The 15,310-nt window shown below is 35.0% G+C and overlaps 1 protein-coding gene across 4 annotated transcripts in view; it reads right to left on the minus strand.

Moving 5' to 3' along the window:
- RHBDD1 (rhomboid domain containing 1) overlaps positions 1-14,039 on the minus strand; it is a 44,132-nt gene extending 30,093 nt beyond the window's left edge. For 2 of the 4 annotated variants that reach the window (XM_026854746.1, XM_026854747.1), the window contains exons 1-3: positions 12,545-12,977; positions 8,833-8,965; positions 339-427 (exon numbers count right to left, since the gene is read on the minus strand). In XM_026854746.1, coding sequence (XP_026710547.1) covers positions 339-427; positions 8,833-8,965; positions 12,545-12,977 — 655 coding nt within the window. Of the gene's footprint in view, positions 1-338; positions 428-8,832; positions 8,966-12,544; positions 13,064-13,922; positions 13,942-13,964 lie in introns of those variants that run through there. The other 2 variants (XM_026854744.1, XM_026854745.1) reach the window with 2 other exon arrangements.
- Positions 14,040-15,310: the final 1,271 nt, after the last annotated feature.

The raw sequence follows: 15,310 nt of genomic DNA on the forward strand, positions 1-15,310 counted from the left end.
AAGTAGTAGAAATCAACATGGAAACACACCGTGTTCTGGCATGTTTTTATGGCTTCACCACACTTCATTTAAAGTGACATTTTCACTGACATCTTATGTGAAGCACTTTACTCCAAATAAGCATTTGAAAAGAAGGGTAAAAGGTATTTCCCTAGGTAAAACATGCATATTTAAGAAAAAAATACTTTTTTCTTCTGTATTCACTTTAATAATTAGCATATATTTAATTGCCTAAAAACTTGCTGGAATGGCCTGGATTTCTATATGCAAGACTTACTGAATTTCCAAAATAGAAGTTTCTCTGAAGGAGGTTTTATAAATTGAACAAAATTATATACCTATACAGGCTTTCATGATCTTCTTCAGGGGTCCCATAGTGTACATCAATCCAACAAGAATCCCTGCCAGATGTCCAGCAAAAGAAGTCCTACAAAAAAGGAAAATCTTGTGAGTGATGGAAAGACAGACTTTTTGGAGGGATCCAGAAGGGGGAGTGCACAATTTGTTGAAACTGAGAAAGTCCCCAAGTGAGATCATGCACAGAGAAGTGACTTGCCTGCAAGGACATACTACCAAGTTTTCTTTCTTCATAACTACCTTAAAATGGGTAGGTATTTACAGTTAAAGATAAGTGCCTTAAAAATATCCTGAAGAAGATGGAAACTAATTGGAGAGATCATTTTAATTGCTTGTTTAAAGGACAGAATACTGTTTCCCTAAAAGCATTTAAATACTGAGGTAGGAAACTAGTTTTAATCTACAAAAAAGTAAATCCACATAATTATGCTGAAATGTCTAGGATCTACCAAAACCATTTACAGTTTCAAGTGAAAGCATAAATACAATATTTCCTGCTACACTATTAGTAGGATTGTATCCAAGATAAGCATGAACGCAGATCCGTTGCAATCTTTGTAACACAGTGCCTTAAAATTAAAAGAACAGGTGAAATTCTGAGATCCGCATTATTTTCTATATGTATAACAATTTCTTTAAAAAAAGATCATTGCCCACTCACATAGACTGAAAAGGCTCTAGAGTCTTCTGCGAAACCAACATGGAAGCATAAGGAAATAAGGAGATTGGCTCGAAGTATTGCCATGCCTATGGGGCATTCTATAAATTCATAAACCAATTTTCAGCATTCAAATTAAAAGTTAACTCTTTTGTGTTCAATCAGGCTTAAACACTAATTAACAGTAAAATCTTCTGAGTTTAATCCTGTTTAAACACTATTTGTAAATTTTTCATCTCATGAAGTTAGAAAAACTGATACATTAAACATTAAGATTTCCTACTGTATATAATTACAAATAACTCAGTTCACTGTATTTACACTGGTTGTCCAATGATTCAAGTAATACGAGCTTTTCTGCATTCATAAAGCAGAAATGAAACCTCTGTTTAATGTAAAAAGAGATTTAAACATTAAGCTTTTTACATTCCAGTCAGAAATCTGAAAGAGTTACACATATGATAGCATATGCACTCATGACAATACAACTTCCAGGCATCACTGGTAAAAATATGTAAGAAAATGCATGTGTCACTAGAGGGAGATAAAGATCAAATCTAAATTCACTCTTTTGACACTACTTAACCACAAACTTGTATTCTGCTATGTAGAGCTGCGGTTCTCTCCATAAGTAACCAACAATTTTCTTAAGAGTAACACATAAATGCTGATGTGAAAATGTATAGGTAAGAGGTAGTTACCAAAATAAAGTATCTACAAGAAACTAATTTTCCAAACACATTTTTCTAGAACAGATTTTTCCAAATTTGTGAAAAAAACATGACTGACTTGGAAAATGTCTGTACACAGAAAACAAACTACTCTAGAAATCACCAACATGATTCACCTATTTTCCTGGCAGTGTTTTAAACAAGTTTTATGCTCATTTTGATTTATCTGAGCATTGTTCCACAAAACTGAAAAATCAAGGTTTTTGCTTGAAATACAGTGAAGCTGTATATTTATACAGTATGAATAATCAAACCCCTTCAACTTAAAGTCTTTAGAGGGATAATTTCCACTTCATGTCTATCGAATAGGTTAGCATGCTAGATGCCTACACACTATTGACTGTTTAATTATGAATTATATTAAAGGAGTAGAAATTTAGAATGAAAACATTTAAACAGGGTTTTCTAAATTAAGAACGATAACAGATACACTGGCACACATATATACTATCACTGACATGCAGAAAATTAGTACATTTGACAAATCACATCAAATTTTCATCATATGCTGTCATAAAATTGAGTGTGACCTTGCTACTTGTAATTACTACGGAAAAGCAATTCTAGAGAGTATAAAAAGACAGCTTCCCTTACATTAATGAAATGCTTAATGTTACAGCCAAGTTCAGCAAATACCATTTCATTTTAGAATATGCTGTATTGTTAATTTACTCAAATAATAACTTAATACTTTTTTTTTTTTTTGCTAATGCTTGGCATCATTTATAGTATGGAAAACAGATATTTTTCCAAATGCAGCAACTAACATATACAGATAAAATGTAACTTTACCAAGAACCCCCCCCCCAAACCAGCAGTTTTATTAAAAACTTTTAACACTGTCAAAGTAAATTAAAACAATATAACTATGCAGCAAAATTCTGAAGTAGTTAACTTATGTCTCTTCCCAGCTGTTTTGAGGATGGGTAAGGTTCCAGAAGACTCTAAGGCAATTTCTATACCCATTCTTAAACAGGGAAAAGGAAGGGGGGGGGCGGGAATAGAAAAGGAGGACGTTAGTCAGAGAACTACAGACTAATCAGTATCTTCTGTTCTCAGATAAAACTATTTGCTCAACAATTACTAGGACACATAATTTGTGGATACAAGCAAGGTGAGGACACCAGAAGCAGAAAACAGATTTGACAAATCATGTCAAATCAACCAAAATTCCTTCTTTGATAGGCCAACAAGCCTCATGGAAAAGGAGGATTAGCAGATGTCACATGCTGAAAGCACTATCTCACAGCATTTGTCATAAAGAAGGCTTAAAAATCTTAAACTCCAAAACTACACTATGCAGATCCTCAAGTGGCTGGTAAACCTGACAATACTTATCAGCGATTCATTATCAAACTTGGGATATGAATCAAGTGAATAATTTTGCAGGAGTCTATTCCAAATACTATTTACAAATTACAAACTAAGAGAAGGTGTAAGGGTCACTGGAGATGGCATTACAATTTAAAGCAACCTTGACAAAATGAAGTAGTGTTTGGAAAAAATAGGGTGCAATTCAGTAAAGACAAATATGGAATTCTGAACACACCACAGAAATTATCAACTATACAAACAGGCTAGAAGTGACTGGATAGCAGGAGAGCCTCAGGATGGGACCTGGGGCACACAGTGAATTAATTATACAATAAAGCAAATCAACATGTCAGACCACTATAGAAAATCAAGTATTTTACTGGAAATATGCAAACAGGAGCACTATCTGGAAGTAAAATGAAGTAGCCTTCCCCTCTACTCAGCAATGCTCTCAGTTGAAGAACTGAGCCTACTTTTTGCATACTGCACAAAGAGCAACAAAAAAATGGAGAGCCTACAAAACAACTTCTGAGAAAAGACTGAAAGGATCACAACCACTTAAGTCATTGAAGAATTCTCTCACAGATTCTAGTAGACTAGAATTATTCAATTTAAGTAAATTACATGAAATAACTGTTTTACACACGCAATTAATGTTCTTCTATTCACATGCCTTTGTCTAAAGAGGATACTCATATTTTGAATGAAATTAACTTAAATATATTTGAACAACTAATCCTGAATAATACTTTAACTGTCACTCTTCCTGAGACTTTACTACATTTTACAGTGAACTTTAATTTTCAGTAGGGTGCCTTTTTAGAAAATTTGTATAATGGATTTCTTGCTTATGAGGCTGTCTCAGTTTTATCTGTAGGTATTAATGGGAAAACTACAACTGTTTTCACAAGGTAGGATTATATGCTAAATTTAGAACCAAATGCTATGGAATTTGGCCAAAATTAATGAACAGTTTACAAAAAAGCACAAAGTGTGTGAAGAATGTTTAAGTACATATTACCAAGGTTCCTTTCACCTGTATTATAAATTTCACTCTTCTTTCTTCTCTAGTCCATAAGACTGAGGTTACTCCTATTTTCTGCTTTTTATAATAAAATATAATTCTGGATAATTTTTTTTAAACTCTTACGATATCAGTGATATCAGCAACCTCCATTATCAACTAATTCCACGATAGGATTTTTACACTATTCATAAGAACAGCAATGACTTGACTGGAATGTATAATTTACTAGCTAAAAAACTGCTGGTTTTTTCAGTTAGACTAATGAGGAAGCATTCTTGTGATTGAAACATAATAAACTACTGCCTTTTTTCCTGCTGGTTAATAAAGAAAAATTGATAGGTACTTTTTTTTTTTTTCCCCCACAGTGCAATTTTCACTTTCTATAATAAAAGCTGAACCTTAAAAGGGAATAAAAACAGGGTTCTTGACTTTTTAAATTGCATGTTTTTTCTCTAAATGTCAATGAGCTTTATCAATATTAGCCAATGTTCTCCTTGGTACCAAGAAACTCAAATGATGTCTTGTTTAACTTTTTGTTTGAAAATTTAGATCTCCCCAGAGATCTTATTTATCTCAACCATTCACTTCATACTAATGATAATTATGCAATACATCCAAATACTGTTTCCTAAAGACGTTTCCCATCAAGGCAATGTGCACATTACTTCAGAAAAATCTTCTAAACAGAATTAATTATACTCTCATTTGGTTGTGTAATTTCTATGAAAACTGGTACCACTAGAGGGAAAAGCAGTTGGACTGCATTTGCTTTTCATGTATGAGATTCTGACCCAATGTTTAAAAGCCTCTCAGTATCAATTTGTACATTAATGTTGTTACACTATCCTTACAATGAATTCAAATAAATTCCTTACTGTTGGTGAATTTATGCTGAATTGTTTAATTCTGTGGTGTCAGTGACTCAACCAATGAAAACAGAACAAGAAAGTCTACACCTATCACTTAACTTCCATAACTTCTAACAGCAAACCCCAGTCTGGCAGGCATTATTATTTACCCATGCAATTCCAGCAGAGAACAAAGCCACTTATTTAGCAACAGAAGGATGTCTTTAGCTTAATCCATTGCTGCATTCTTTTGTGAAAATATCTTATATACCTGAATGAAAATTAAACCAAATTAAATGATTGCATAAGTAAAAGTCGACTTGTTTTACACAGCCCTATACAGGAAAATGCCATTCCTTCTTTAAATAGAAATAAGAAACTTGTTAGTAATTTTATAACACACTGGGAAAATGGCATCAAAAAGTTAAATTTTACCAAAAACCAGAAGGCTATAAAATGGTTCTCATCACATATTGCCATTCTTGACAAACGTGGAGAGTTTTTGGTTGATTAGTTTGTTCCTGACAAAACAGTTCTCATCAATAAAAAGCAAGTGTAAACAGACAGTAAATCTCACTGATAACCAGTGGTATTCTTAAGCAGTAACAAGTGATAAATTTAAGAAAGCAGATGAAATCGGAAAATAGATACATACAAAGAATCTCATGAGGTTAAGTTTACTAGAGCTATGCAAAATGTTTGTTTTCACACCAGACTCCGTACCACAGTTAAGACTGAAAAGGGTAGAAGTCAAAATAATCAAAGTTTAAAACCATATTTATCAAAATATGTTCTTATATTTTCAAATATATATATGAATTAATTATTGTGGGGTTTGGTTTTGGTAAAGCTTTTTTGGTGTTTCGTGTTGTTTTTTGTTTATTAAATTAAAAGCTCAGTATTCCTATTATGTTTACCTGTTGTGACCATGATCTGCTTTGAGATTTTGACTTCCCACGGATCCTTGAACCCAGGTGAAATGAATCAACAACTAACCGGCATTGTTGATTCGTTATATATTACGACTGTACTACATTTTCAGTTGTCAGCTATGAATACTTATGACCGTGATCTGCATCTCTATTGCCAAATGTAGATCTATTGCTGTGCTCTTGTTCTTGTGCGGGATAGTTCTCGGTTCGTAAAGTCTTCTCTTTTTACGATGAAAAACTCTAATAAGCATCTTAAGTTGCCAAAAAAATTTAAAAAGTCAACATAACTGGTTCAGATGAACACTTAACAATATAGTTTATTTAGAAAAAGCTATGAAAAAGAACTTGGAAACAAACTCACAGCTAGAACAAATTTAGAAAAAGAGTAAGAAGAATTATACATTTTATGGATTGCATCATCCACTGATCTAGAAAATGTTTTCAGACACCTGAAAGCCAGTAACTATAAAACCTGCAGAAACACAGGTCAAAAGGAGGCCTAGAGAAATGCCTAAGCCAGTTTTCAGAGATGCAGTGAGCTACAGAAATGTTACACATCTTTGAGATCCTCTGAACTCCAGAATAGCAAGTCTCACTATTTCTGAAAAACTACAAAAAGAGCAATTCTGGACAGTCACAATACCAAACTTCAGCACTGAAATGCTGAATGCTGAAAAAAATAACATCCTCTACTCTTCTCCACTCCTCGCTTTCCACTCTCCCACTATTTTCATTCTTCGTTACTTTTAACTTTCTGAATAACAAGTTTGAAAAAAAACTGTAACATCCACCTTCCAACTCCAAAGTGTCATCTTTGACAATCTGATAAATATTTATTTCAGAAACAACCTGAAAGACAAGCTTTTCCTTTAACAGTGAGTATACGTAAAGTACCTTCATGCTAAAGGGCTAGATGACTTAATATACCACATGCCCAATTCTGGAAAATGCAGAGATTAAACATAAAATAACTTTTCACAGGCCTGGTCTTCCATCAAAGGAATAATCCCAAGGATTGCTATACAAAGCCTACATCTCAACATCCTTACTTTACATATCTTCAAATATCTTCAAATATCATTTGATATTTGATATTTGATATACTTCAAATATCATTTGAAAGATATTACATGTCTTTTTATATTTCCCCATAACAAAAACATTAACGAGAAAGGAAAGAATTAACAGATGCCAGTAAAACCCTAAATCCTCTCCTAGCTCAAAAATCACAGTTTCCAGTAGCCTCAATATTACTTCTGACTCCTTCATTGGTTATGGATGCTCAGGTGATCCTGATACATCACTAAGGCAGGTCCAAATTTGTTGCATGTCTTTCTGACTGGACAGAATTCTGCCCCAACTACTGACCTCTTCCCTATTCAAAACTAAATTATGCAACTTGATCCTCAAAGGGACACTATTTAATCAGATACCTCAAATATTACAACATGCCCTGAGCACGCAGATGAGCATGTAAGAGCAATGCTCTGAGAGCTATAATTTTCATGGTTCATTTCAAGGCAGTTGGCAGTTACTAATTAAACATGTTGTGTTCTGGGACATGAATTTCTGGAGATTACTACTTGTTTTCTATGGCCCCCATTACCACTTAAGTGCTGTGAAATTGTCCTAACTATCAATCTTGAATCTAACAATGTAGAAGTTCTTTAGACCAGGGAACAATCTAAGCTTCCACAAAATTATGAAAAGGTATGTTCTTTCTGGACCATCTATACACTTTCTACTCCAAAGACATTTCTGCAGTGAAGCAACTGAAAAATCAACCACTAAACTCAAGTTTTTCCTCTACCAGATACAGTACAATATGCTCATGGTATTACTTCATACATAATTTTCTTTCATTATTCTTTAATAATAAAACAAACAGTAGTATTAAACATATCACCAAACAAAAACTATGTGCAGCTAACATGACGATTTATATTTTCCAGAAGAATGTTTCTAATGCACTGAAAACTTTGGTTTTACACTTGTAGTAATGCCATGAAAGTGACCTCTCAGCTTACACTTAAAATTGCATTTGGAACAGCACACTCTGAAGTTTTCTCTCTTTTAACCTAGGATTCCTAACTGTAGTCAATCAGGCAGTAAGTCAGTAAAATCTGTGTTTAACTTAAGTAATATGTGAATTCTCATTCTGGTCTAGGAAATGTTCTATCTGCTGTATCATAGTATCTGATTAGGAGTATGTCACAAAAAAGGGTTTACTCTCTTTTTTTTTTTTTATCTTCCTGAAAGTGGGAAATTTTATATAAACTGTGATTTGGTAGTTTGTAAGTTTGGTGTCTATACTTCACATATATTCTCCCATATGACTGACAGTTATAAAATATTACAAAAGAAAATTACAGATTTGCAACTAGAACTCCAGAAATCAACTGCCAAAGAGAAAGGCACTATTCTCACAGAGGTAGGGCCGGATGAACAGTGCCAGCAGAACTGAGCACACAGGAAATGGAGGAGGACGTTCAGCAAGACTGCAGAACAGTGAAACAGTGGAATTGCATAAAATTTGCAGAATACTAAATGATAACTTTATCATAAATTAGAGGAGTGACTACAACAGATGGACAGAAGGCACTAAGACAGAAATATTAAGCAAACAATGGAATGCAGTTTTGCTAATGAAGTCCTTGCCATTACAGTATATTCGTTTGGTTATTTTGCTGAAAATGCATGTCCCTTTTCCTTGTCAATAAACTTTTGTTATCTTCCCTCAAATACTGAATACCTTCTGGGCACAGTATTTCATGTTTTTATTTTGAAATGTGCTCAAAATAAAGGGTGTGAAGGAAAAAAGCAGACTGTAGCCTTAACACTTAATCGTAGACTCAACACTCCATGTGGATACAAGCTAACACTACACATACTTCATAATACATGTCATACTACTTCAGATAACCCAAATTTCTTCCTATAATTTTGAAATATTAAACACACTTACCCTGGGGAGATTAAATGAATAGCCACCAGCTCCACCCAACAAGCATATTTACTGGATATCTGCAATCCAAGGATGCTGCTGACTCTTCCTGGATTGTAATGGTTGTTAAGAACTTTCAAAGCAAACAAGACTCCTGCAAAACAGAAGAAATCACGTAAAGACAGAAGTAATTGTGCCCAAATAATAAAGAAATGCAAACAACTACTAAAATTAAAGTACCATACAGTTTCACAGTACTATGAAGCACATTGTTGCATGCCAGAACAACAGCTCCAAGCTGTTTTTTCAGGGCTACTTTTCAGTGACTTAAAAAGGATTTAAAAAATTATGTTTGTGTAACAGCCAACTCTAAGTTGCTTTTTAATATGCCTACTCACTGTAGCTATTCAGGTATTCAAAACAATAAAAACAATTTTTAAATGGTAGTTCTAGTTGAAATAATTGACAAAACTATTGAACTCAAAAATATTCCATGAGTTGAGAAAAGCCATTACTGAAAACAAGACAGATGTGTGAAGTTCAACAGTAAGCTCAAATTCTGAATGAAAATCATCTTACATATACTCCAGAATCACTTGTTTCTGAAAAAAAGAGTCGATAAATCAACTTTAATCACAATAATCATTCATTTCTAATTGACTGCAACTGTTTTATCATGCGAGCAATAGCTAACATGACAGAATTAATTCACATAATTTATTGGAACTTTCAAAATGTGTGTGAGCTTTCTCTCGAGAGAAACTTCTTCAAAAACATGTCTGAAAAAAAACCCTGAAAAATCACAAAGTACTAGATTTGACATGGAAAAGACAGAAGAGTTTAACATCAATACAAATGTACTAGATAAAAATCACGAAAAAGGTTCCCCTCCCCTTCTAACACCACAGAAAACAAGAGATAGCAAAATTCCTTAATCTATCCAGTGATGTAAATATTGTTATTCTATGACCAAATCCAAAGAGGTGTGTGTATGCACATACATACACGCTCATGCTATTTGCCACTGATAAAAACTGGACTTGTTCAGAAACTCTGAATTTACTAAAGAGGAAAAATATCTGATAGCAGCAGTGTAGTTTAGGAGCCATCTCCATCCAATCCTCTTTTGGCTCACCAGAACCATGTCTGCAGAGCTTTTTTTTTTTTTGTCTGGTCTGTATTGTCAGGTTCCATCCAGTGGTACAAGGTGCAGGTCTGTTTCATCCATTTAAAATAAAATTTAAAAAAAAAAAAAAATCCAGGCATCCTAAAATCTTAAAACCTGTTAAAGTGAATGGGTCAAATATGCATACAGGTTAAAGAAATAATTATCAGGAAAACACTCATATTTTCTTCAACAGCTGTTCCATAGACATGCCACTTGCCCCAACTGAAGACAAATTACCTATGCTGAAGGTCATGTTGAAGGTTTAGAAAAATCAACTATGAAAACTAAACCTGTCCAAGCTACTTTCACCTGCTGCCTGAATAACAGTCAAATGCAGGTGCAAAAGGCTGCAGACCCACATTTCCAAGCTTTGAATAGTCAAAAGATGCTGCAAAGGTAAGTGACACCAGAACAGGCTGCAATACTCAATGTGAGATCTGAACTATTTTACCATGCAGAACATGCAAATTAAAATCCAATTAGGTAATCCCTAAATGGACAAAAGTCAAGCTTTTTGTCCTCTGCACAAATGGTTTAGTAGATTAGAGGTTTATCCCACTCCTTTTAGTTCACCAAATATATGGTCCAGCTGATATTGTAGTATGGCTGACATGAGTCTCTTGTGAGGAATGAAATAGAGGCCCCATCTGGCCCATCACCACTGCTCTTCAGTAACTTGGTCCCTTTTGCCTTAAATCATGGAAAGCCATAAACCTGCATCACCTGGATAACTGTATCACTAAATCTAACTTCCCTTCTGTTGGTTCAAGGGAAGGGACATATAAATTACTAACTGGCTGAGAAGCTAGAGACTAATCTGGTGAAAAAAACTTACAGTGAAATCCCAACACTACCCAATTATATAGTAGTATTATATTTCCAGTTATAAAGAAGTTTCATCATAAATTTTTGAAATATTCACCCTTCTCATTCCTAGTAAGAACTAGGTCGATACTAAGGTGTTTTAAGGTATGAACTAATAGGAACACAGAGGAAAAACCTCACATGAATCATACATTATATAAGCAAATACCTGAAACAGATACTTCTTCACAATTTCTAAACTTCAACTTCTCATCCTAGAGTCTAGGGTGATACAAGAGGTTCAAAAAGAAGCTCGATGGCAGCACCTCCCGGTTGTTCACAGAGCATATTACAGAGCACACTTTCCCCACAAATCACCCATCAATAGTTGGAATACCATATAAAAAGTAACCCTAGAAAGTCCAGCTGAGACTGGATGAGTGCACATATTTCAGTCATTTTACCACTAATAAAAAATATCCGGTGGGGTTCTGCAGTCACTGTTAGGGAACAGCAAGAGTGAGATGCTCCACAAAGCAAGTGTATGCCAGGGGAACAGAGAGGCAGGCAGGTGGCACCCTCCCCAGCAGGCGCCCGGCTCAGTGCACAGGGCTGGCTGGTGACGGTCAGTGGGGCTGGTCAGGAGCTCAGATCACCAGGCACAGCCTCCTGACAAAGCAGGGCCAAAGGAAGGTAGGAAGTCAAATCGGGGACCAGGTCAGAGGAGCACATGGCCAGGCACAGATGCAACATAGCTCAGACAGGGACAATGCAGAGGGCTTAAGCTTAAAAGCAGCTGCTGAGCAATGAGGTAAAAGGTCCCCGGTGAGGCTTCCCTCAGCTGTCTCACAAACCTCTTTTCCCACTAGTCAGAGGTGGATCACACCTACCCTGCATCAGAGCTATTCTCATCCATAGGCTGCCAAACCCCTCAGAAGTAGTTGCTCGCAGGGCCCCTGCAGCAGCCATAAAGGCCAATATTAGAGCTGGGCATGTCTTGGTACGAAAGGGTGGGTGACCAGAGAATACGTGACACTCCAAATGAGCAATGACCAGAATGTTCCAACTAGTAATGATTCGAGTACTATGAGGAACCTTCAGAGGTGCTGAAGCACCTTTCTCAGAGGTTGAAAAGAAGGACTTGCCTTCTAATGCTAGGTCCCAGTGACCACAAGGAAAAACCCTACATATCTGGAAGAGCAGTGCTACTTCTCCACCTGACTGGAGATTTTTTTTAAAGAGGAGGAATTGACTAACTTGAAAACTTTGATCTCTTAAATGAAAAGAGAAGACCATTACTGAAAGGTGACCAAAATCAGGTGCTTGAATGTTTCTAGCAGAAGCAAATCTGGGGAGACTCTCTAAAGACAGGCATCACTAATTTGCAATATGAAGATAAAAGTTTTGAAGTGATAGGCTTTTCTAGAACCCACCTAATAAGCATTACTGACATCAGAAAATTAACAGCTTCAGCATTCTAACAGTCACTGACATTAAACAGAAAACATAGTTCTACTGGAATGATTGTATTTTTCATGTTCTCAGGTAAAGACACTGCTGGTCACAGGAACATGAACTGAACCACAGAAAGTTCATACCTGGAGTACATGCTTTAAACTAAAAAAATAGGATAACTTTACTGACATAACCACCTACATGTATATCCATGCATATCTATTCTCTGCATTCAACAAATATTGTTATATAGTATCTATAAATATTAATTTTATATATGTAAATTGGAACAATTAAATGCCTTACCTGAAAAACCTACAGCACAATGCATTTCATACAAAGGATCATCCAGAATTTTCACAAGCATGAATTCCAGCACCATATAAACAACTCCAATCAGCACTGAAAATACTGCAATGATGTATGCAAACCATATGCTCTTAAGCTTTTTTTCCAGCATTATTCCCTTCCAAAGCATGGAAACCATATTGTAATATAAATGCCAGTCATCTGCATGGTGGACAGGAGAAAGCAGTAAACGCTGCCAGTTCTTTCTGTAGACGACTTCATGTACACTGATGCACACTTCAGATAGGGGCCTCACAGGATTCAAAAAGAGAAAAATATTCAGTGCAAGTACCCCAAGGGTAACAGAAGGAATGTTCTGGAGTCCAACTTGAGAAATTTGATAAAGCAGCAAAAGCAGTCCAGCATTGACTCTTCCCTGCCTTCGCTGCATTATTTCTTCTTATTCAAAGAAATGTGAAGATTATTCCAATTTCTAGTCTTTTGTTTGAATTCAAAACCACAGAAGTTTCGGAAATTCTGAAAGAAAAAAGATAACTGCATTATTATTTATATACAGGGGTGTCTTCAAGCTCATCACTGTTTTGATTTTTTTTAACACAGCAAATTCTTCAAGCTAATAGTTGAAACCTCTTTTTTAAAATCAGGACAAAAATTCCGTTAAAAAAAAAATCACAACCTTTAAAATGGGATAAAACACAAGTAAAAGGGATTTACACACATAATCCAGACAAGCACTGTGAGAAAAAGGAATCTGCAACCTGTCTTTCATATCCCTGGACAGGCTTTACTTCATCTATAAAAATTCCTGGGTGTTCTAGACATGTTCTCATTAATATCCCGATTCACTCAGAATTATTAAAATTTCAGGAAGGAAACCAGTTAAAAACTCTTCTCTAGAGTCCCGGTTTTCAGGCTTCCTACTTTTGCTATTTACATGACCATTTTCCCAACTTTTACAAATATTCAGTACAATCTAAGAATGAAAATTAAAAGTTATCATTTCAAGAAGTAACAGACACACAGCTAAGTATTCCTAAGTGTAAGCTTTGAAAATTGTTCTTGTTTTCCTAGTGAGTAGAAATCGAAGTTTAGTTTAAAAGTATGCAATCGAGAAAAAAACTGTAGGAAGAAATCATATACAAGAACAGCACATAAAATTTCCAGTCAGTTATAGCAAAATATTCATCTCTGTCCTATTTACATCAAATAAAATAGAGGATTTAAAGGATGTAAAAGGATAATTATAGTTCTAGATCTAGCTAGAAGTAGGGTTACTATGATAGAAACTGAGAAAGGGCATCAAGCTAAACTGTTCAATTTTAATTGGAGAATAAGAAGCACAAGGTGCCATGGAGTTTCTAGAGTGTGGAACCACCTGTGGAAGACAGGAAGATTTCAAGTAGCTTCTGAGGGCTACCTCAAGTTGGTCAATACTGGTTTCAGTTCTCAAAACTCTTCAAGGTGGCACAACAACAGCACGCCCACTCTTCTCCACCTCTAGGATACCAGTTCTTTGCTAAACTACTGAAGATACGTAATACTTTATTTCACACAAACATCAACTATGCAGTCAGCAAAACAAACCTACTCTTCAAAACTTTACTATCAGGTTTCAGTATTTCCTAAAATATATACAAAATTCTCATCTCAACACCCCATGCACCTACTCTTACATTAGAAAATAGAGTAAGTTGCTAATTTATTTTTTATTTAAATCCCTTTCCAATTCATCATATGAAATGTTTTTTCTGAAAACAGATGCATGTTTATTTGATAAACAAGCAATAATAATTCTTCTGGAGGACAGCAGAAAAAAAAATGACACCTTTATAAGGGGAAAGGGACAACAGCTCAAGATACAAAGTTTAATATTCCATGTTATGTTTACTAGGACTAAGTTTCACATTTCTACAGACCACTCATATGCCTGCAAACATTTTACTAAATGTTTTTCTTTAAGTATTCAGAGTATCATTAATAATTTGATCAGGCTGCAGCACACAAAGTGAACACATGGAAAAAGAAGGAAATCACCTCTGAATTATGTTATCCTACAACAGCAAAAGGAAGTATGAAACCTGCACAGGGTTGAACATCGAATAAGATCATCTAGGAGACAGCCTACCTCCTCTACTTACAGCTTAGGGGAGCATATACTTCCATGATAGTTCACACGTACAATTAATTAATGCTACTTCTTACAGTTAAGTTTTTCTAGTCTCTGGATTTCTCTTTAAATTGCATTTATGTTTATTATAGCACTTTAAGAGAAGGAAGAAAAACTCTAGTAGCATCCTCAAAACAACTGTAGTAGAACCAAATGCAAGTAGACATATTTGCTACATTAAAAGGAAATATACTGCATTTTCCTCCCATGGTCTAATCTCAGAGATGCTACATAATGTCTAAGTCTTGCGCAAAACAGCAGAAACACGCTTTATATCAGGGCTCTTGAACATGTGCCTTTTAAAACCAGCTTCTAACCCTCACAATTTAACTTACAGAGACCACAGCTGCAGTCCCTACAAAGTTCAAATGAGCGAAGACCTCTTAAAGTGTAAATTGATTATTTTAGATGATAATTAACTTTATTAGCCTTTGACTTTTTAATCTCAACATTACAAAAAAACAAAAAAACAAAACAAACAAAAACACACAAACAAACAAAAAACACAAACAAACAAAAACACACAAACAAACAAAAACACAAACAAACAAAAAACACAAACAAACAAACAAAAAACAAACAAACAAAAAACAAAC

The sequence above is a fragment of the Athene cunicularia genome (genome assembly GCF_003259725.1).
Source record: "Athene cunicularia isolate RWA chromosome 9 unlocalized genomic scaffold, athCun1 chr9_part1, whole genome shotgun sequence".
Taxonomy (NCBI): domain Eukaryota; kingdom Metazoa; phylum Chordata; class Aves; order Strigiformes; family Strigidae; genus Athene; species Athene cunicularia.